This window comes from Amblyraja radiata, chromosome 7 (genome assembly GCF_010909765.2).
Source record: "Amblyraja radiata isolate CabotCenter1 chromosome 7, sAmbRad1.1.pri, whole genome shotgun sequence".
In the NCBI taxonomy this organism is placed as follows: Eukaryota; Metazoa; Chordata; class Chondrichthyes; order Rajiformes; family Rajidae; genus Amblyraja; species Amblyraja radiata.
Window position 1 is genome coordinate 34,903,366 of NC_045962.1, and position 22,125 is coordinate 34,925,490.

A 22,125-nucleotide genomic window follows, 5' to 3' on the forward strand; every position below is an offset into this window, starting at 1 on the left:
TTTTCACCCAATTAACTTGAAATAAATATCTATAATTAAGAACTTTGCGTACTACATAACACATTTCTGTAAGAGGTATAATAAATCTAGTTGGAAAAATCAAGCTTTTATAAGTAAACAAGGCAAGCATGTTAAATAGCTGAAATTTGCAACAGCAAAGATCTCCCAGATAACAAACAACATGAAAGGGTGCAACTTCATTTACTGCCTGACCACATTTGTTCATTCAATGTCTTTCTGCCTGCCATTTGTTGGTCCTGGCATAATTTCGGCACTGACAGTAGGATAGTGCTGGCGTACGGGGATCGCTGATCAACGTGTACTCGGTCAGCCAAAGGGCCTGTTTCCATGCTGTATCTCTCGGACTATCCTTGTTCGGACTTTGCTGGCTTTACCTTGCACTAAACGCTATTCCCTTATCATGTATCTATATACACTGCAAATGGCTCGATTGTAATTATGTATTGTCTTTCCGCTAAGCACGCAACAAAAGCTTTACACTGTACTTTGGTACATGTGACAATAAACTAAACTGACCTGAACTCTAAACTAAACCAAACATTGTGGGCCGAAGGGTCTGTTCCCGTGCTGTGTAGCTTTATGTTCTATTTTTGCTCTGGGTTAACTGAACATACAGTTCTTTGTTTTTGATACGATTTTTTTAAATATTCTCAAAGTCAATCTATCTTTCTATTTCCAATACTGTTTGTTTCCAGAGGCCCACTTGTGCTTTGTATCTTGGAATTTTTTTTCTCATGTGCAACCTTTTTAAAATCCTTTTCCTATATTTCATTCATTTCCTTCCTTTGTAGTCAGACCCAAACAGAAGTAAGTTTAATCTGTGCCCCACTTGGATCCCCTCTTTCCTGTGACCCACCTGGATGTGCACCCATTTCTCCTTCCCCCCGCCCCCCTCCTTCTCCTTCCACCTATACTCCTACCATTTTGCAACTCATAGTCATAGATCAATGCAGTGTGGAAACAGGCCCATCGGTCCAACTCGCCCACACCGGCCAACAATGTCCCAGCTACCCTAGTCCCACTTGCGTGCACTTGGTCCATAACCCTCCAAACCTGTCCTATCCATGTACCTGTCCAACTTTTCTTAAACGATGGGATAGACCCAGCCTCAACTACATCCTCTGGCAGCTTGTTCCATACACCCACCCCGTCTGTGTGGAAAATGTTACCTCTCAGATTCCTATTAAATCTTTTCCGCTTCACCTTGAACCTATGTCCTCTGGTCCTCGATTTCCCTACTCTGGGTAAAAGACTGCATCCACCCGATCTATTCTTCTCATGATTTTGTATACCTCTATAAGATCACCCCCTCATCCTCTTGCGCTCCATGGAATAGAAACCCAGCCTACTCAATCTCTCCCTATAGCTCACACCCTCTAGTCCAGGCAACCAAAGATCCTATAGCAAGCACGATAGAGCACTCGACGAAAAAGACGTAGTACGGTCATGGGTAGGTTGATGGGTAATCTTCGGCACCATTTCCGTAACCGGCTTCCTTCTCCGCCATCTCTTCTCCGCCATCTTTGTCCGCGCAAAGATACTAGTGCGGAGACGGAAGCCGGTTACGGAAACATCCTCTTAAAAATCAAAGATCTTTGGTGAAAATCTTCTCCTCATTTTCTCTCTGCCCCGTTAAAGAGACTCACTGACGGGGGTAAAGAGGGCGGGCATGAGATCCGAAGCTGAGAACAGACGGCCCTTCGGTTTCTTCCCCCATCACACTCGCTGTCCGGCTCCCAAACTCTGGACCGGTCTGCTCTTTTTGCGGAAAAAATAAACAACTAATTTTGAAAAGGCACAGCGGAGACAGAAAGAGGGAAGCGTGGATTGGAAAGGTCTCCCCTTTTACACTGCCATGTGAGCACAGTCTCAGTGCCCCCTCTACCCTTGCACAGTCCGATCCTAATCCCGAGGCTTTGAATCCAAAACATTAAAAAAGAAAATTAACAGAATTATAATTTATTAACATATTAATCATTAACAAAAAGTAACAGAATTATGAATCATGAATCTAACACTATATCACACACACAAATTGTTCCCCCACAAGGCTGATTACACTGCGAGAGGGATATACAAAGTCGGGTCGGGTTTACTGAAATGGCCGACGAAAAGGCTGACGTTCCACTCCGTTGCGTACTACACGTCAGCTCATTGGTTTTAGCAGGAGTGCACTATCTTGCTTGCTATCGGATCTTTGCTGGCAACCTCCTCGTAAATCTTTTCTGAACCCTTTCAAGCTTGACAATATGTTTCCTATAACATGGTGCTCAGAACTGAACACAATATTCTAAATGCGCTCACCAACGTCTTATACAACTGCAACATGACCTCCCAACTTCTCTACTCTGACTGATGAAGGCCAAAGTGCCAAAAGCCTTTTTGACCACCTTATCTACCTGCGACTCGACCTTCATGAAACCATGTACTTGTACTCCTAGATCCCTCTGCTCTACAACACTACCCAGAGGCCTACCATTTACTGCAGGTCCAGCCCTTGTTCGATGTCCCAAAATGCAACACCTCACTCTTCTCTGTATTAAATTCCATCAATCATTCCTCCGCCCACCTGGCTAATCGATCCAGATCCTGCTGCAATAGTTCACAACCATCTTCACTATCTGCAAAACCACTAACTTTTGCATCATCAGCAAACTTGCTAATCTTGCCCTGTATGTTCTCATCCAAATCATTGATGTAGATGACAACAGTAACGGGCCCAGCACCGAACCCTGTGGCACACCACTAGTCACAGGCCTCCATTCTGAGAAGCAACCTTCCACCATCACCCTCTGCTTCCTTCCATGGAGCCAATTTGCTATCCATTCAGCTATCTCTCCTTGGATCCCATGATCTAACCTTCCAGAGCATGTGGCACCTTGCCGAACGCCTTACTAAAGTCCATGTACATAACATTTACAGCTCTGCCTTCATCAACCTTTTTGCTGACGTCTTCAAAAAAAATCAATCAGATTTGTGAGACACGACCTCTCACATACAAAACCATGCTGACTGTCCCTAATTAGCCCTTGCCCATCCAAATGCCTGTGTATCCTATCCCCCAGAATACTCTCCAGTAACTTACCAACTACAGATGTTTAGCTCACCGGCCTATAGTTTCCAGCATTTTCCCTGCAGCCCTTCTTGAAAAGAGGCACAACATTTGCCACCCTCCAATCCTCTGGCACCTCTCCTGTATTTAAGGATGACTCATAAATTTCAACCAGGGCTCCCGCAATTTCCTCTCTAGTTTCCCGCAATGTCCTCGGATATATCTGATCAGGCCCCGGAGATTTGTCTACCTTCAAACACGATAGTCCCACTTTTCTATCACATGTCTCCTGATTTCGCACCAATTGACTTTTCATCTCTGGATCTTGTCCAATCATCTGCCAATCAAACCCACTCAAGCTCGCCTGTATCCACCTATCACTCACTAGACTTTGTCCTGCCCTCTCTCACCTCTCTCCCAGCTTTCTTCCCACTATAACACTCAATCTGAAGGAGGGTCCTGACCTGAAATGTTATCTATTTATGTTCTCCAGAGATGCTGCCTGACCTACTGAGTTACTCTAGCACTTTGTGTCTTTTTTTGTTAACCACCATTTGCAGTTCCTTGTGTCTAAATTAATCTCCTGACTTGCAGCGCATGCATTTGGAGTATTTAATTTAAAATCCCCTTTTTACATTCTTCATGTACTTGACTTTCAGATCTTGGGTTCAGCTCTTTCTCTGCTTAACCAGCTGATTCTTCTCACAGTTTATTGGTTGCCCCAGATTCCAGCATCTTGTAGCTTCTTGTTCATTTTGCATAATTAAGCTATTACAGTAGAATTCTTGGCATGTTGGAAGAAGATATCCCAAATTCTTATCACAAATTCTTGTCCCAAACCTCCGTCCAATGATCCATGACAAAATTTGGAGGTATAAGATGAGAGGATGAGAGGTATAGATCGGTAGATGCACGGTCTTACACAGAGTTGGGGAATCGAGGACCAGAAAACTTAGGTTCATGGTGAAGGGGAAAAGATTTAAAAGGAATCCGAGTGGTAACTTTTTCACACAAAGGGTGGTGGGTGTATGGAACAAGCTGCCAGAAGAGGTAGTTGAGGCTGGGACTATCGCATCATTTAAGAATCAGTTAGACAGGTACATGGATAGGACAGGTTTGGATGGATATGGACTTAGCGCAGGCAAGTGGGACTAGTGTAGCTGGGACGTTGTTGGCTGGTGTGGGCAAGTTGGACCGAAGGGCCTGTTTCCACACTGTATCACTCTATGACTCTAAGATACAATGTGGATACAATCGCAACATTTAAGATGCATTTGGGTACATGGAAAGGAAAGGTTTAGATGGATATGGGCCAAATGGGGGCAGGAGGGACTTGTGTCGATGGGACATCTTGGTCGGCATGGACAGACTGGGCCGAAGGACTCTATGACCCTAAGAGTATTCATCTTGTTATGATTTCATCACTTTTGATAAGTCCATTGACATGTACATTGGAAAGAAAGCCCTCTTGGGCTAATTATACAAACCGTTGCAACTGTTCTTGAGATTGACGATTGAAATGAAAAAAAAAATGAAATTAAATTCCTTTTTATTTTGCATATGTAATTGGAACATGATATAGTTGAGCAGGTCATTTTATTGGGTCATTAACCAGTGGCAGTAAACCATACTGAATGGAAAATAGATATTTCACAGATAAGTGCATATGATGCCAGATTAACAAAGCCAGTTTGCATTCCTGCCAGCGCTTTCAGTGAAGTACCTCTGCAATGCTACTGGCATGTTACCAACCCCTGAAGGGGTGATTATCTTGCCATGCTGGTATAAGTTTGGAGCAGTAATTCAGCAGGATTTACAGTGCCAATCTAGTGCTGGATCTCTGTAAATGCCAGATTAACTTGGACACAAACTTGGCAGTATAAACTGGTTATAAAACATTCAACTTCTGTGTTGAGGAATTAGTTCCAAAATGTGATTTTCTCCCATGAAACTAATACGTAGATCCAAAATATTAAAGGTTACACTGCAATAAATGTCATTATATCTGCAATCGAAACTGGAGCAGAGGGTGTTAGAATTCATACCTGCACAAAGTAAGAAGCCATTCGTTCAAAATATGATTCTCTTCTCCACCTGGTGGCTTTCCTCCCAACCAGATGATCGCAGGTTCAAGAGATGTAGAAAATTGGCTGTTTTGTGTTGTTACAAGCACACCTTCTGTCTGCTAATCACGTATTAGCATTGATTATAGTCATGGCCAACCGAGATCAAAACTATCCCTTGTTTTACCAAAGAAGGTTGTGTAGTGTGCCTGATACTGAGCGATATTAACATTGAGCCATTTTATTTGACGTACTTATACTTGTATTACAGAGAGACCATGGAGTTTGCTTTTCAGGGGGTTTATCAAGAATTAAAACACCTGTCTGCCTTGACCAAGAAACAAACAAAACTTCTTGGTAAATGTATCTACAGCAAAGAAGTAATAAGTGAGTATCGTACACATTCGTATTATACATCAATTGTTTAGGGGATCAATGACATTTCTGTAAAACTGAAGACCTGATTATTTTTATTGTAACAACCTCCACAGAAAATCTTTTTTTTATTTTGCTATCTGACACCCTTTATGTCGATTTACCTTTCTTTTGCCATTTTTTGAACTGTAATGAGCCTTTGTCACAAGCAATGGGCAAACATTTAATTCCAAAGGGAGATTTTGAAGATTTTCTTGGTGAGATTGCAATTCAGTTCAGATAACAGCTTATTGATTTTGCCATGCTGTGTAAAAAAAAAAAATGTCACCTTTTTAATTTGTATTCGTTCTTAAAGCCTTCTGCTGCTTCTGTGCAACGATCAAGAACTTCAGCATTCGAAGTATGAATTTCTAATACTTGAAATCGTGTAAAGGGAGGAAAACACAGGTTAAAATTAAATTATCGAAAGTTTCATGATGGTGAAATGCTGCTAGAATTATATTTATGGGTGTAAAATCCATAAGTGGGTGTAAAATTTTCCTTTCTTAATTCATAATAACCAAACATCAATATATTTTAATTATTAACTACCCCAATTACCTCAATTATTAAAGAAACTTGCAAAAAAGAGTTATTTGATAAATGATCAAAAATATAGGCCAAACACTGGTTTAATTTTAGTACATTAATTTATTTTAGTTTAGTGATACAGCATGAAGTCAGGCCGTTTGGCCCATTGTGTCTGTGTCGACAAGCGATCACCCTGGACACATGCTAGTGACAATTAACAAATTTACAGAAACCAATTAACCTACAAACCTGCACATCTTTGGAGTGTTGGAGGAAACCAGAGTACTCAAAGAAAACCCACGCATTCACAGGGATAATGTGCAAACTCTGTACAGACAATACCCGAAGTCAGGATCGAACCTGGGTCTATGGCGCTATAAGGCAGCAACTCTACCGCTGCGCCACTGTGCTACCCTCTGTCCAAACAATCCACATTTATCGTTTGGTATTATAGCTGAGAAAGATTAAACTATTAATAAAGGAATAAGTAGAGTATATAATTAAATTTATCAAGAATTTAAAAATAATAAAAGTATCTATAGAATTTTGAGGAAGTTATCAGCATCCCCCAATCTCATATATAGATAGTGAGTTTGGGAGATTAGTAATGGAAAACAAGGAGATGCAAAAAATACAGAGCATAAAACTACAGAACAGGAACTTTGGTCCATAATGTCTGAATACGATGCCAAGACCAACTCTTATCTGTTCGTACGTGGTGCACATCTCACCATTCCCTGCATATCCTACAACGTGCCCATGCAAACGTTTCTTAAATGCCAGACAACCTTAAATTAAACAGGCATATTGCATCAGTCTTCATTATGGAAGATACAGGTAAATTTTCAGAAACAAATTGTGAATTTGGAATTGGAAGGTGATCAACAAAATTTGAGTCGTACAGCACGGAAGCGGACCCTTCAGCCCAACTCATCCACATCAACCAAGATTCCCCATCTACGTTAGTCCCACTTGCCTGCCTTTGGCCCATATCCCTCTAAACCTTTCCTACCCATGTACCTGTCTTGTGTTGAACCTGCTGAGTTACTCCAGCATTTTGTGTCTATCTTTGGTATAAACCAGCATCTGCAGTTCCTTTTGAACACATTTTATTCCATTTGCACGTGTTTGGCCCTTATCCCTCTAAACCCTCTAAACCTTTCCTATCCATGTACCTGTCCAAATGTCTTTTAAATGCTGTTATTGTACCTGTCTCGACTACCTCCTCTGGCAGCTCGTTCCATATACCCACCATCCACTGTGTGAAAAAAGTTACCCCTCCGGTTCCCATTAAATCTCTCCCGTCTCATCTTAAACTTATGTTCTCTGGTTCTTACTTCCTCTACCTTGGGGAAAATGCTGTGCAAATTGTTGGAGCTAGTGGCTGACCAATCTCTAGGCCCTGAAAGATTTCATCCTGGTGACGTAAGATAAGTGGCTAGTGAGATAATGAACACAGGATTTAATTTTCCCTGCATACTGCAGTATCAGGGTTGCTGAGATTTAAAATGCCTGCCACTTTTGTAGTGAATGGTGGGCCAGGCTCAATGGTCTGGGAGCTGGACTCCATATTATACCATGCTGCGAGACCACCGGCATAATCAAGGATGAGTCTAGCCCCGGTCACTCCCTCTTCTCCTCTCTCCCATCAGGCAAGAGGGACAGAAGTGTGAAAATGCACACCTCCAGATTCAGGAACAGTTTTTTTCCAGCTGTTATCAAGCAATTGAGCCATCCTCTCAACAACCAGAGAAAGGTCCTGACCTCCCATCTACCTCATTGGAGACCTTCAGACTATCTTTAATTAGACTTTACTGAACTTTATCTAGCACTAAATGTTATTCTCTTTATCCTGTATCTCTGTGTATCACTGTGGACGGCTCGATTGTAATAATGTCTGGTCTTTCCTCTGCCTGGATAGTTCTTAACCAGTGATTTTCACCGTGACAATAAAATGAACTAAAGCCATCTGTTTATGATGTCCCTAATTTGTGATAAGAATACCAATAACAAAAATGCTTTTTTTTTTTTTCCAATTATAGCCATGCCTTTCTCGATGCCTGTACAATGCACAGATGAAGGAGAACACGAACATGTTGTAAATGCCATTGTGAAGGATGGAAGTGCAACAAAGGACTTTGCATCACAAGGGCACAGAGCTCAACAGGGACAACTTCCTGATGTTGAGTCATTGTCTGCGCTAGATATCAAGTTCCCACCCTCGGGTAATGACTATGAATTCCTGTACAGTACACCAGATAAACCAGAAGTGAAGCTTCCTATTGAAGCTCCTACTTGTACAGTTGAAGAGGAGCTGTTGAAAGATAATGTCCAGGACCTTGACAGTAAAATATGCAATAAGCAGGAGTGGCCTTCGTTTGAAATTTGCCACAAGGAACCAACTAATGAAGTGTCCGCCGATCTTTTCTGTGGCGAGCAAGGGAAGGGTGCAAATATGAATACATCCGCAGTGGACAGAAATCCATTTAGAGGTCCTTCGAGCCCTTCAGATCATGAACCTCCAGATCTTTTCCTAAAGGTTGAAGAATCTAACCTTAAGCTTCCATCAACAGAGATAAGAGGGCCACAACAGGTAGGTCACCATTACAAAACAAGCACTATGCATAATGTATGCCAGTTGCATTATTGGTTACTTGGTGTTATAGTTCATATATACAATTGGGTCAGATTTTAGTCTCAAAGTAACAGCGGCCGTGTTTATTTTTGCTTACATAGTACAGGTCCACCACTGATTTTCCGGCAACTGGTGGTCCAGTGCCTCCTTTAATCTGGTCAAAATTATGAGAGCACACTTGAAATCCCACCCCCCCCCCCCCCCCCCCCCCCAGAAGTCCCCTGAAAATATGGCGCCTAGGCCAGATGAAGCGGCCGATCTCTACCTCATCGGGACTTCTGCGGCCGATCGGTGGGTCAAATTTGCCCCCTGCGGCCGGGGCTCTGGATCTCCAGCCCAGTCGGAGCCGGCAGATCTGTTCCCAGAGTCAACAATCCGTTCCTGCGGCCGACTTCTGAGGCTGACTTTGTGGGCCAGTGTCTTGGCTCCCCTGCAGCCTAGGAGAATGGTTCCAGTACAGTTGGACTCGATTAAAGATAGTCCGAGAGTCTCTAGTGCGTAGATAGTAGCTCAGGACCGTTCTCTAGTTGTTGATAGGATGGTTCAGTAGCCTGATAACAGCTGGGAAGAAACTCTCTGAATCTGGAGTTGTGTTTTTTCACACTTCTATACCTCTTGCCTGATGGGAAAGGAGAGAAAAGGGAGAGACCGGAATGAGACTGGTCTTTGATAATACTGGTGGCCTTGCCGAAGCAGCGTGAAGTATAGATGGAGACAATAGAAGGGAGTTTGGTTTGCCTGATGGTCTGGGCAGCGTGCACAATTCTCTGCAATTTCTTGCGGTCTTGGATGGAGCTGTGATGAATCCCGATAAAATGCTTTCTCCGGCGCATCTGTAGAAGTTGGTGAAAGTATGTATGATACCTTTTCACGTCATGACTGAACTTGCCAATTGTATCTACTTGTGAAAATAGTTGAAGTACATCAAGGAATTGTTGCTGATAAGATCAGCATTTATTACCCCATCCATAATTGATCTTACGAAGTTAGTGGTGAGCTGCAAACTGATGCTATTATACCTGGTGGTTGGTGTTAATGTTTGTGGTGATACTGGATCAGATCCCAACAAAGATGAAGGAACACAAGGATCTGCAGATGCTGGAATCTTGAGCTAAACACAAAGTGCTGGAGGAACTCAGTGGGCCATGCAGCATCTATGGAGGAAACGGACTGGCCACCTTTCCGATCAGGGCTCTTCTTAAAAGATGGAACAATTGTTTTCAAGTAAGGGCAGAGGATGACTGGGAGAAGCTGAACATGGTTGTATTCCCATGTGCCTCTGTCCTTATCCCTTATGGTTTGAGAACTGGTGTCGGAGTAGCCTAGGATGATTGGAGTTTGTGAACAGTGCATACTCTCTAGTTCCAGAGGTTGAGAGAGTGAACATTTCAACTCCTGTCTGGCAGAAGGTACAGATCCATGAAGGTACACACCACCAGACTCAGGAACATATTCTTCCCCTCTGTTATCAGGCTTCTGAACAGTCTTGCCATAAGCTAGGGTACTGTCCAATTCACCTCTACCCCATTGCAGTCATTGGAGTTTGTCTGTGGAACCGACACGCTACAATGCTGAGAACTATATTCTGCACTCTGTATGTTCTCTTTGCTCTACCTATTGTACTTCAGTTTGAACAGATTGTATTTAGACAGAGCAACCAGTGAAGTTGTGCTGCGTTACTGATGGAAACTTGGAATTTCTACATTATGCTTTATGTGTGAGAAAATCTTGAAGTTGCTGTTAGTCGCTCGGAGTAATGATGATGAACTCTCCTCGTTTCATTACTACTGCAAACCCAGAGCCATTAAGTTCTGAATTTGTAAAGAGTTATTTGCAAAGAATTTTCCAACAACCATGCTTCACAGCATTAACTGAGTGATATTGGGAAGAAAACTGCAGCTGATAAAAACACTGATGGCTGCCCATCATTGTTACTTAATTTTAGTAGTTCATATCCCATCTGAAATTTTAGGATCTATACAATGAAATCACCCAATGCTGTGTTCTGTTGAGATCCACTCGATTTCATTTTTGAGATATTCTCATTGTTGTAGTGCTTGTTGTAGTGTTGTTTTAGTTTAGTTTAGAGAAATAGCGCAGAAATAGGCACTTTGACCCACCGAGTCCATGCCAACCAACGATCCCCATACACTAATACTATCCTGCACACTAGCGACAATTTACAATCTTTACCAAAGTCAATTAATCTACAAATCTGTACGTCTCTGGAGTGTGGGAGGAAACCAGAGCATCCGGAGAAAACCCACACACGCGGTCACAGGGAGAACGTACAAACTCTGCACAGACAGCACCCGGGTCTCTGGTGCTGCGAGGCAACAACTCTACCGCTGTGCCACCATGCTACCCCAGTCTTTGCTCATGACAAGAAGGCATCACAAGTGGCATTGAAATGTTACTGGAAGATGCTTTTCAGATAAATAATGGGTATAAAGTGCTGGAGTAACTCGGCGGGCCAAGCAACATCTCGAGAGACCATGAATAGGTTACGTTACAGGTCAGAACCCTGCTTAAGATTGATTGGGGTGGTGGGAGGTTCATAACTTCCTGCTGCCTCAAACAGCAAACTATCAAAGCAGCAGTCTGAAGAAGGGTTGCGACCTGAAACATCACCTATCCGTTCTCCAGGGATGCTGCCTGACCCGCTGAATTATTCCAACACTTTGTGTGTATCTTTTTTGGGAACCAGCATCTGCACTTCTTTGTTTCTACATGTTTTTCAGATGCTGCCCCTCATTATTTTTGCAGCTTTTAAATCTCCGATGTGTATCCCTTTGCTACTGCTTTGCTCCTGATTATATATCTTTTTTGTCTCTGCCGCTGCTTCTTGCTGCCTCACATCCCCTTCCCCTCACTTGAACCTTGTTTTAACTATCTGTTGTTCCAGGTGCTGCTGCAAGCTCCATGGAATCACTTCGCCGCCATCATTTCCTGCTGCCTCGAACAGCGAACTGTCAGTAAACAGCAGGATTAGCACGTTGGCAGCTCACTTTCTGCATTTAAATAGGGGTTGATCAGACAAATCAGTTCGGCCACCTGCCCAGGAAGGGTTGGTGAAGCACACACACGCCACCTGACTACCCTGTGTCTGCCAGATAAATCTGCAACCCCACCCCAATCATTAACAAACCGCAGAGAGACCTTTATCATTTTAGTTTTTATTTTAACAGGAAAAAAAAAAGAATTTTTCCGTGATTAGAAAACAGTGCATTATTCAATACCGAACTAAAATCATGAATGCGTTTTTAATTAAACAACAATTTAACATCACAGTGGTAGTATGGGGGTGGAACAGTGGGGCAGCAGTAGAGTTACTGCCTTACGGCACCAAAGACCTGAGTTCCCGACTACAGGTGCTGTCGGTACAGTGTCTGTAAATGCACCCTGTGATTACTTGGGGTGCTCTGGTTTCCTCCCACACTCCAAAGACAAGCTGGTTTATAGGTTATGTGTAGAAAAGAACTGCAGATGCTGGTTTAAATTGAATGTAGATCACAAACTGCTGGAGGAACTCAGCAGGACAGGCAGCATCTTTGGAGAGAAGGAATGGGTGACGTTTCGGGTCGAGACTCTTCTTCAGACTTTATAGGTTAATTGGCTTCTGTAAATTGTCCCTAATGTTTAGGATAGAACTACTGGACAGGTGATCGCTGGTCAGTATGGACTCGGTGGACCGAAGGGCCTGCTTCTACGCTGTAGCTCTAAACTAAACTAATCAAATGATAATTACATTTTAATTAACTGAAGTACACTAAACTTCATCAATTCCATCATGCTCTTAAGACAGCTCGGTGTCCTCCCACATCTCAAAGATGTGCAGGTTTGTAGGTTAATTGACCTCTGTAAATTGCTCCTAGTATTTAGGGAGGTGGATGAGAAGGGGATAACGTAGAACTAGTGTGAACAGGTGATCGATGGGCCTGTTTCCATTCTTTTTCTCTAAACTAAACTAAACTAAACCTGAATATAGATTCAGCAAAGGCATAAAGTGGTTTTCTATTCTTTTAAATACCTTATTTTATATTCAGTTTAAAGAAGGTTTATACTAAAGATGGACACAAAATGCTGGAGTACCTCAGTGGGTAAGGCAGCATCTCTGGAGTAAATGGAAATGTCACCTATTTTTCTAAAGATGCTGCCTGATCCGCTGAGTTACTCCAGCATTTTGTGTCTATCGTAGCAATTGGGAGCAGCTTTGATGGGGCAACTTGGTTTGCACGGCGAGCTGGGTCAGAGGAGATGGTTTAGGCAGGTACTACAGCAGTATTTAAACGTCAGACTGCTCACCAACTAATGAAGATTCTCCAGTGGAATAAATTGTTGGATGCTATCTAGTGTAATGTTATAGTGTAAGTGGTGCCTTTTCCAATTATATGTGTATAACGTTGTCTGGTCAATGTGATTCATGCGAAAGAAGAAATCTCTTCAATTTGCTTCTCAATAATCTACATACGAAGTTGGATTTATGTTGAGCAACTTTATTTACCATAGATCTTAGGATAAGAACTGGTCAGCTTGTTATTGGACATAGATTTCAGAATTTGAACAAATGAATGAATAATATTTGATGTTGCATGTATCTTGGTACATTGAAATGCTTTGTTTTGCATGCAACCTAGGCAGTACGCCAGTGTCGCCACGTTTAGGCGTCAACAGTTACAACAGTTCGTTCCATTCGTACTCCATTCGCTCTTCGTTCCATTCGTTCTCAACACCTCCCCACTGGCTCCCCCAGTGTTCTCAGCAGCCCCACGCCAGGTCCCTCCATTGTTCTCAGTGTTCCAGCTCGCTCTCGACATCCGCCTCGTTCACAATCCCTCCTCTCTCTCGGCAGCGCGGCTCCCATCGATGCCGATCATTCGGGGCCGATTCCGGGAGTCCACGGTGGGCGAGCCAGGCCAACAGGTGGATCCCTGGTCTGCGGCGAGGTATCCTCAATCCACAACAAGCAGAGCGCAGCAGACGGGTCCTTGGTCCGTGCCGAGCGATCCCAAGTCCTTGGCGAGCACTGCTTGCCGAGACACTCAGAACAACTGTCCAGTCTATTTCCTTTCAATGTTATAGTATAGTTCCTTATGTCCAGTATTGTTCCTTGCACAGTTAATGTTATAATAGGCAGCATACTTGTTGAGTAGAGCAACTTATGGAAGACATTTACTTGGAGACTAACCACAAGAGTGCAAACATGTGCAGGAAGAAATGGCAAATGCTGATTTCCATCGATGATAGACACAAAGTGCTGGAGTAACTGAGCGGGTCAGGCAGCATCTCTGGAGAAATGGAATAGGTAAAGTTTTGGGTCGGAACTCCTCTTCAGACTTGCAAACTTGTATACCTAAGACCCATGTAAACCGTGTTGGAATTTGAGGGATCTGAGCAGTAACAGAAAGCATGCACCCATAAATCCTGCAACTTAATAACTCGGATTTTGGAGTAAAGATCTAACGGTTTCATGGTTAACCATTTTCCCAAATTAGTTCCAGCATAATTGAGTGCATGTGTGTGCATGAATACTGCAGGGCAAAACATCCTGATTGTGGTTCTTGGTATCTCACAGAGCATGAAGTTAAAGCAACCTCAGAAGGGTCTCAACCCAAAATGTCGCCCAACCCTTTTCTCCGGAGATACTACCTGAACAGCTGAGTTACTCCAGTACTTTGTGCCTATCTTTCCCACTAACTAGTGTGGGGGATCTGCTCAAAGTCTTTACAAAGAATAAAGCGATGTGTTGGTAGTTTTAGACCACTTTAATTGATTTAATAATGTCATTTTTAATTTCTGTGCTTGCTAGTGGACTAAGTGGACAAGGAAGGGCAGGAACCTATGTAACTGCCATTTTATTATATATTGAGAGTAGGTCCTGTTGGAGCTGTACGTTCAATCATGGCTGGTCTATCTTTCCCTCTCAACCCCATTCTCCTGCCTTCTCCCCATAAACCTGGACATCCTTACTAATCAATCTGTAAACACCCTGTCAATCTCTGCATTAAAAATACCCAATGACTTGGCCTCCACAGCCATCTGTGGCAATGAATTCCACAGATTCACCGCCCTCTGTTCAAGGAACAGAGTGGGAAGAGACCCTTCAGCCCACCGTCTTAGCCTGTTGTCCTGGCGATGGCACAGGGTTGAAGGTGTAGGGTGGTCACTGCAGCTGTTCCCAAATAATCTTTTTCAAGAGTGTTCAATTGTTACATGTACCGACAACGGAATAATCAAATTATTTCTTGCTGCAGCAATCTCTTTGCATGTTACTCCGTCATCCCCCCCGCTGCCTCTCCTCTTTTTTCGAGGTACAATGTGTAAGCAGGCCATTCGGCCCACCGTGTCCGCGTCGACCAGCGATCACCTCTTACACTAGCCCTATGCTTGACATTAGGAACAAATTACAATTTTACCGAAGCCAACTAGCCTATAAACCTGTGCATCTTTGGATAGTGGGAGGAAACCGGAGCACCCAGAGAAAACCCACACAGTCATGCGGAGAACGTACAAACTCCGTACAGACAGCACATGTAGTCAGGATCGAACCTGGGACTCTGGCACTATAAGGCAGCAGCTCTACCACTGTGCCACTTTAAGCAGGTCCTCAGGGACAACCTTTTCACTTGGAGGGTAGTTCGTATCTAGAATGAGCTGCTAAAATCAGGATCGAACACCAAATTGTATCTGGTGCTGTAAGGCAGCAAATCTACCACTGTGCCGCCCATTTATTTCTATAAAAAATGTTGTCCAACTTTGACTGTAATCCTCACACAAAGCTTGGATGATACTGGACATCTGAAATAAATACTTAAGAGAGGGAGGAATTGGTTGGAGAGCAGGTGAGATGGAGATTGGTTTCGGGGCAATGACAGGTTTCATTCAATTTCTACAACTTTACGGAGAAAGGAACAGCCACTGTTCCGTGATTTCTTTGCCTATGTGATCAACCTTTTAGCGTATATTTTGCCCACGTTTGGGTCCGAGATATAGCGCTCGTGATTACCGATCTGCCATTTTTGATTGAAAGATACCACAAGGAGATCGACCCTTCGGCCCACTGAGTCCACGCTGACCATTAATCACCCCTTCACACTAGTTCTATGTCATCCCACTTTCTCATCTACTCCCTATACACTACAGGCAATTCACAGAAGCCAATTAACCTACAAACCCGCATGTCTTTGGGATGTGGGAGGAAACCAGAGCGCCCGGTGGAAACCCACGAGGTCACAGAGAGAACATGCAAACTCCCCATACAGATAGTAGCCGAGGTCAGGATCGAAACCGGGTCTCTGGCACTGCAGCCACTGTATTTTTATGTAGCAAATGGTATTTGGAGGAGGAGATCAAGGAGTATAACATTCTAATTTGCGATATCAACGTTAAATAATCTTAGAAGTGAATAAAAATCAACAAAGCACCCAGTAGAACCAAAGAAATTCATGCAATTTTATTGTTGGAGTAAAATGTATTGCCCGTAGGATTTCCTAGCGTGTAGGCGCAAGTTTTGTTGCCTGCTGTATAAACCGTACAGTATATTAATTCTTTTGCATCATGTTTATCACCAATGCTGTTGTAAGAGATTTAGCAAAAACAAATTACACTATTTCCTCTATTGCTTAGAAGCCCTGTGGAGCTGTGAAACACACACACTCTATCACATTACTTGTTACTAATGCCTTTTTCTATTATCTCATTGGATTGTTCTTTTACTAGTTATCAGAGTATCTATTTTCAGTAAATGGCACCCTGCTTTATACAGTGCAGAAGTGTACAGAAGCTAATGAAGCAGCTGATATATACCACTGATCATCTTAATATGGAATTTAAAATGTACAAAATAAAAATTGCTGCTCTGTGAATTGAGATACATAGAGTCATGTAAATGTCTCTGAAACTGATGTCAACAGAAAAGCAAACATTCCATCTTTCGTTAACTTTGTAATTTCCGAAAACTTTTTTTTCCCCCCAAGACAATTAATGAAATTAAATGGGGAAAAAAAAGACGACATTTGCCATCATCAACTATTCCTTTAACATCGTTGCCTTCCGTTTGGGGTGGCATCGCTTTTTGCTTCTCTCTGTTCCTAAGTTTCCAACCATCTGTTTGATTTTCCGACCGAGTATACGCAATATACAGGAAAATTCTTACCATATTGCATAATTGTATTCAGAACAATGGATTTTGGTTGCTTGGGTCTGCAATACTGGCATCTCACATTTTACACGGGGGCTACGTGCTTGAAAAGCAGCGCATAATTCAACAACGAGTAAATTAAACGTATACGCTGTCAGCAGTAATTTTGAGCGCGTTGTTCCAAAAATACCAGTGTGTCGATTAAGCTTCGGTATTGAAGGCACAAGTGCGTTATTTCAAGAAATGCGAGGTGCCTGCATACTCAAAATATTTAACTGGGATCATAATAAATTTAACAAAGTATGTCTGTATATATGCTTTGTACCATTTTAATCACTCGACCACGCTCAGAATGTTTTTTGTGTAAATCCGAGCTTCGCCCATTTTACAATAAATCAAAATGTTATTTCGCCAAATTTCTTCTCTGCTTTGCCACAGACGTTTGAATCCTTGCTGGGACAGAGATATACATGTCCCAGGGGGCTCTGATGCATCAGCAAGTGGCTATTATAAAGGTGTTAGGTTTTGCAGTGAGTGTAAGGATGCTGTTCTGCTACCAGGGCTGTGGCAGCTGAGCCCAATTAAGCCCCTGCCTTGCATGCACACATGTGGTGTTCCAACAGGGGTCACTGGATGAGGAGAGTCTTGGCTAACGGTGCCCTCCTTGGACAAGTTCTCAGTGCCAGTAATTCTCAGTTTTACTCCAGATCCCGTTCCTGCATTGTTTTTGTTGGTTGCTTTTCCAATGAAGGACGCGCGGTATTTGTGTAGAAAGGAATTGCAGATGCTGGTTTATACCAAAGATAGACACAAAGTGCTGGAGTAACTCAGCGGTCAGACACCATCTCTGGAGAAAAAGGATGGGTGACATTTCGGGTCGAGGCCCTTCGTCAGACTGAAAGTAGGGGGTGTTGAAGAGAGGAAGTGAACGCCTTCAAAGTAGGCATTCCTTGAGGAGGAGTCGCCCCCTACTTTTCGTCTGAAGAAGATACCCGACCCAAATCGTCATCTATACCTTTTCTCTAGACCTGACCCGCTGAGTTACTCCAGCACTTTATGTCTATCTTAGGCACAATATTTGCTCTTGTAGTTGGTGCAGATTCTCTCTCAGCAGTATGAAGCTTCCTCTCAGTGATTTGTAATCATCACGCGAATAGGAAGCTCATACCACTAGATATGGAATGGTGAAGGTTCAGTTTGTTCCCGATGTTCAGCTCTGCTAAATTGACAGAAAATTAGATCTGGGTCTATTTTATCAGACACAGAGCTGGAGTAATTCAGAGGGTCAGGCAGCACCTCTGGAGGACATAGATCGGTGACATTTTAGATCGGGTCTCTCACACAGATATACATATGTGTGTGTGTATGTGTGTATACTTGTGAGTACGTCTGTGTATATATACTCACTGAACTTTTTTCTCTAGTTTATCATATTGTTTACAGTGTGCTATGTTTACATTCTGTTATGCTGCAACGAGTAAGAATTTCATTGTTCTATCTGGGACATATGACAATAAAACACTATTGACTCTTGACCTACTGAATTACCCCAACACTTTGTATCTTTTTTTGGTAAAAAAAAGCATCTGCAGTTCCTGATAATAAAAAGAACTGCAGATGTTGGTTTAAACCAAAGATAGACACAAAATGCTGGAGAAACGCAGCGACTCAGGCAACATCTCTGGAGAAAACGGATAGGTGATGTTTCGGGTCAGGATCCTTCTTCAGAGTGAAGGAGTCTGAAAAAGGGTTCCGACCTGAAATGTCACCTATCCATTTTCTCCAGAGATGCTGCCTGACGCACTAAGTTACTCCAGCACTTTGTTTTTATCTGCCGTTCCTTGTGTCTCATTTCTACCAGCACAGTTTTCTTTATAGTAAGTTTATTCTTTTCAAAAATAAAGGCAAACCACATTATTAACTATTACCACTGGTACAAAACTAAAGTGCAGGCGTTTAGCTCAGTAGCAATCTGCGCAACCAGCGTTTCTACTGCTTTATGTGCTAACGTACCGTGTAATCTCAATGCCAAAGTAAAATAGAAAGACCACTTAAGTCAGTTAACATTTAACATTTATTTGTTTGCAATGCAAGATCCTCTTTATAAATTACACCCTCCTGGGACTTGTTACAATCTGCGTTTTATATTCTGTAATTTACAGTATTTAGCAAATACATATGTTTCAGTAGCTCGAGATAAATGTTCTGTCTACACCTAGGCAGACTTAATGTGCAATTTGCACCAACTGCTAGATACATACATCAAGCAAAATGTTTATTAACAACAGGAAGCAGTGCCATTACGCTTAAAATTAGGATATTAATATGCATTGATAGTGACCCAGCTCTGCAGTTAGAATGAATGTACTTGGCTACAGAATAAATTTATAGTTCAAATCGCGATACTGAAGATATCACATGGTTAATAAATTTTATTTTCAAGCTCCAAAATGGCAAGATGGCAAGTGAAACATTCTGCCTATCAAATTGTTCACACGCCTTAAGTTCTGGAGTTTGAACTGAATTACCGTAATTGAAAGATACAGCATGGAAACAGGCCCTTCGACCCACCACCCGTTCACACTAGTTCTATGTTATCCCATTTTAGCATTCACTGCCTACACACTAGGGATGATTTACAGAGCCTAATTAACCCACAAACCCGCACACCTTTGGGATGTGGGAAGAAACTGTAACACCCTGAGGAAAACGCACACGTTCACAGGGAAAACTTACAAACTCCACAAAGACAGCGCCCCAGGTCAGGATCGAACCTGGGTCTCTGGCGCTGTAAAGCAGTGGTTCTACCAGTTGTGCCACTGCCAGCTGCGCGCTGTGCTGCCCTAATCTTTTTAAATTATTGTTTTACATGAAAATTCAAGTCCGTGAGGTTTAAATGGCTAACTATTGAAATCTCTGGACTTGGAATAAATGGAGTCACCATTGAATAACAGTGCATCGCTTTTATTGATCCTGTTATTGAATATTTTGCACGTTGTAATTTAACAAATGATTAATTTTCATCAGCCTAAAGTAATCTTTGGTACATGTGTGCATTTATTGTTGCTGAGTCATTGTTGTAGAAAAATCTATTTTGTAAAATGGGCATTTTGAGCTGGTCTCTTTATATTCAGCACTGAAGCATATAAAGGGTTGATCAGAATGTATTTTTCTAGACTGCCATAAGGGCTGATTATTCCACTAAAGCTGTTGCATTATAATCTGACTTTTATAGACATATGGTGTGTTTTTTCATTTACACAGCATGCTTGGTAATGAAAAATGTTTCCTCTCTCTCCTGCAGCCTGTGTGGAGTCCTTACCACAATAAGGAGGGGAAATTGCTGCTTCAAGCATCCAGTGACTCTGACCCCGACCGAAAATCCGAAATCTGTGAATTCTGTCAGGCACGTTTCCCGGCCAGCACCACATCCAGGGAAGACTTCCTCAGGCATCTTAATTCACACTTTGTGCGTGGCACTAAAAATGGATTTTAATGCTTGTACCTTTCTGCAATTGAGATGAAGAAACCAGCAATGCGAACTTAACATGGTGTCCAAAATATCTCTTGTTAGTGGTGGGATTATAAATTTCAAAAGGACATCCTTTAAGGACGGTACAGTAACATATTTTCAGAATTTTTCTATCCTCTTAGGAACTTTTTAACTCTGGAACAATGTCAGATAATTTATAAAGAAACGCTTTGACAAGATCATTTGAAACTAATTGTCCTTTTGGGCCATTTAATTGTAATTTGTCCAAATCAGCATTTAAAGCAAAATCACAGATTATTGCACAAGGTGTGAAAGAGAATCTGCTGGCATAAGTACAGTGATTTGTAAATTTTGTGATCTTTATCCTTTTTTTTTAGAGACAATGTTATGTCACAGTAAGCCATTCGGCCCATTGAGACCACTCTGCCATTCAATATTGTCTGATCTATCTTTCCCTCTCAACCCCATTCTCCTGCCCTCTTCCCATAACCCCTGACACCCTTACTAGTCAAGAATCTGTCAATCTCCGCCTTAAAAGCACTCAATGACTTGGCCTCTACGGCCATCTGTGGCAATGAATTCCACATATTTATCACCCTCTGACTAAAGAAATTCCTCCTCTTCTTTCAAAAGCTATGTCCTTCTATTAGCTTGTCTTTTTGTCATTTTGTTTATACTTTAATTGTGACCAACCCATTGAGCTTGGTAATTACCTAATCCTATTGTACACAAATGTTCATCTTTCTTTGTTTCCCCAATCGCTCTTGACTCATCTTGTTCATCTTCATTCCCTTAACTGACATCCCACTAAAGTGATGACATCTTGCTTCCCTTTGTTAGTTTACATTATTTTCAGTTCTTTCTCTTTGGCTATTGAACCATTTTGTTCAAATCTACCAATGATTCAGTGGTACTTTCTTGTCACGTGTACCTAAGCACAGCAAAATTCCTTTGTTTGCATACAGTTGGTCAAAGAGTCATATAGTGTAAAAATATCCCCTTTGGCCCAACTTGCCTACGCCAACCAACAGGCCTCATCTACACTAGTCCCACCTTTGCCACTTTGCCCATATCCCTCTAAACCTATCCTATCCATGTAGTTGTTTAAATGTTTTTTAAATGTTGTGATAGTACCTGCCTCAACCACCTCCTCTGGCAGCTCATTCCATGCACCCACCACCCTTTGTGTAATAAAAGTTACTCCTCAGATTCCTCTTAAATCTTCCCCCTACTCTGGGCAAGAGACTGCATTTACCTGATCAATTCCCCTCACAATTGTGTACACTTCTACAGTGCCCTCCATTATGTTTGGGACAAAGACCAATCATTTATTTATTTGCCACTGTACTCCACAATTTGAGATTTGTAATAGAAAAAATCAAATTGGTTAAAGTGCACATTGTCAGATTGTAATAAAGGCCAGTTTTATACATTTTGGTTTCACCATGTTGAAATTATAGCAGTGTTTATACATTTCAGGGCACCATAATGTTTAGTACACTGCAATGTCATGTAAATGAAAGTAGTCATGTTTAGTATTTTGTTGCATATTCTTTGCATGCAATGACTGCTTGAAGTCTGCAATTCATGGACATCACCAGTTGCTGGGTGTCTTCACTCTGCCAGGCCTGTATTACAGCCATCTTTAGCTTGTGCTTGTTTTGGGGGCTAGTACCCACTTTTCTCTTCAGCATATAAAAGGCATGCTCAATTGGGTTCAGATCGAGTGATTTGACTTGGCCACTGAAGAATTGACCCTTGTTTAGCTTTGAAAAA

The 22,125-nt window shown here is 42.1% G+C and overlaps 1 protein-coding gene across 2 annotated transcripts in view; it reads left to right on the plus strand.

Moving 5' to 3' along the window:
• tank (TRAF family member associated NFKB activator) overlaps positions 1 to 20,701 on the plus strand; it is a 41,809-nt gene extending 21,108 nt beyond the window's left edge. The window contains exons 8-11 of one of the 2 annotated variants that reach the window (XM_033024144.1): positions 5,408 to 5,523; positions 8,124 to 8,674; positions 11,622 to 11,687; positions 20,161 to 20,701. In XM_033024144.1, coding sequence (XP_032880035.1) covers positions 5,408 to 5,523; positions 8,124 to 8,674; positions 11,622 to 11,687; positions 20,161 to 20,352 — 925 coding nt within the window. In that variant the 3' untranslated portion in view covers positions 20,353 to 20,701. The remainder of the gene's footprint in view (positions 1 to 5,407; positions 5,524 to 8,123; positions 8,675 to 11,621; positions 11,688 to 20,160) is intronic. The other variant, XM_033024145.1, reaches the window with a different exon arrangement.
• The last annotated feature ends 1,424 nt before the right edge of the window (positions 20,702 to 22,125 follow it).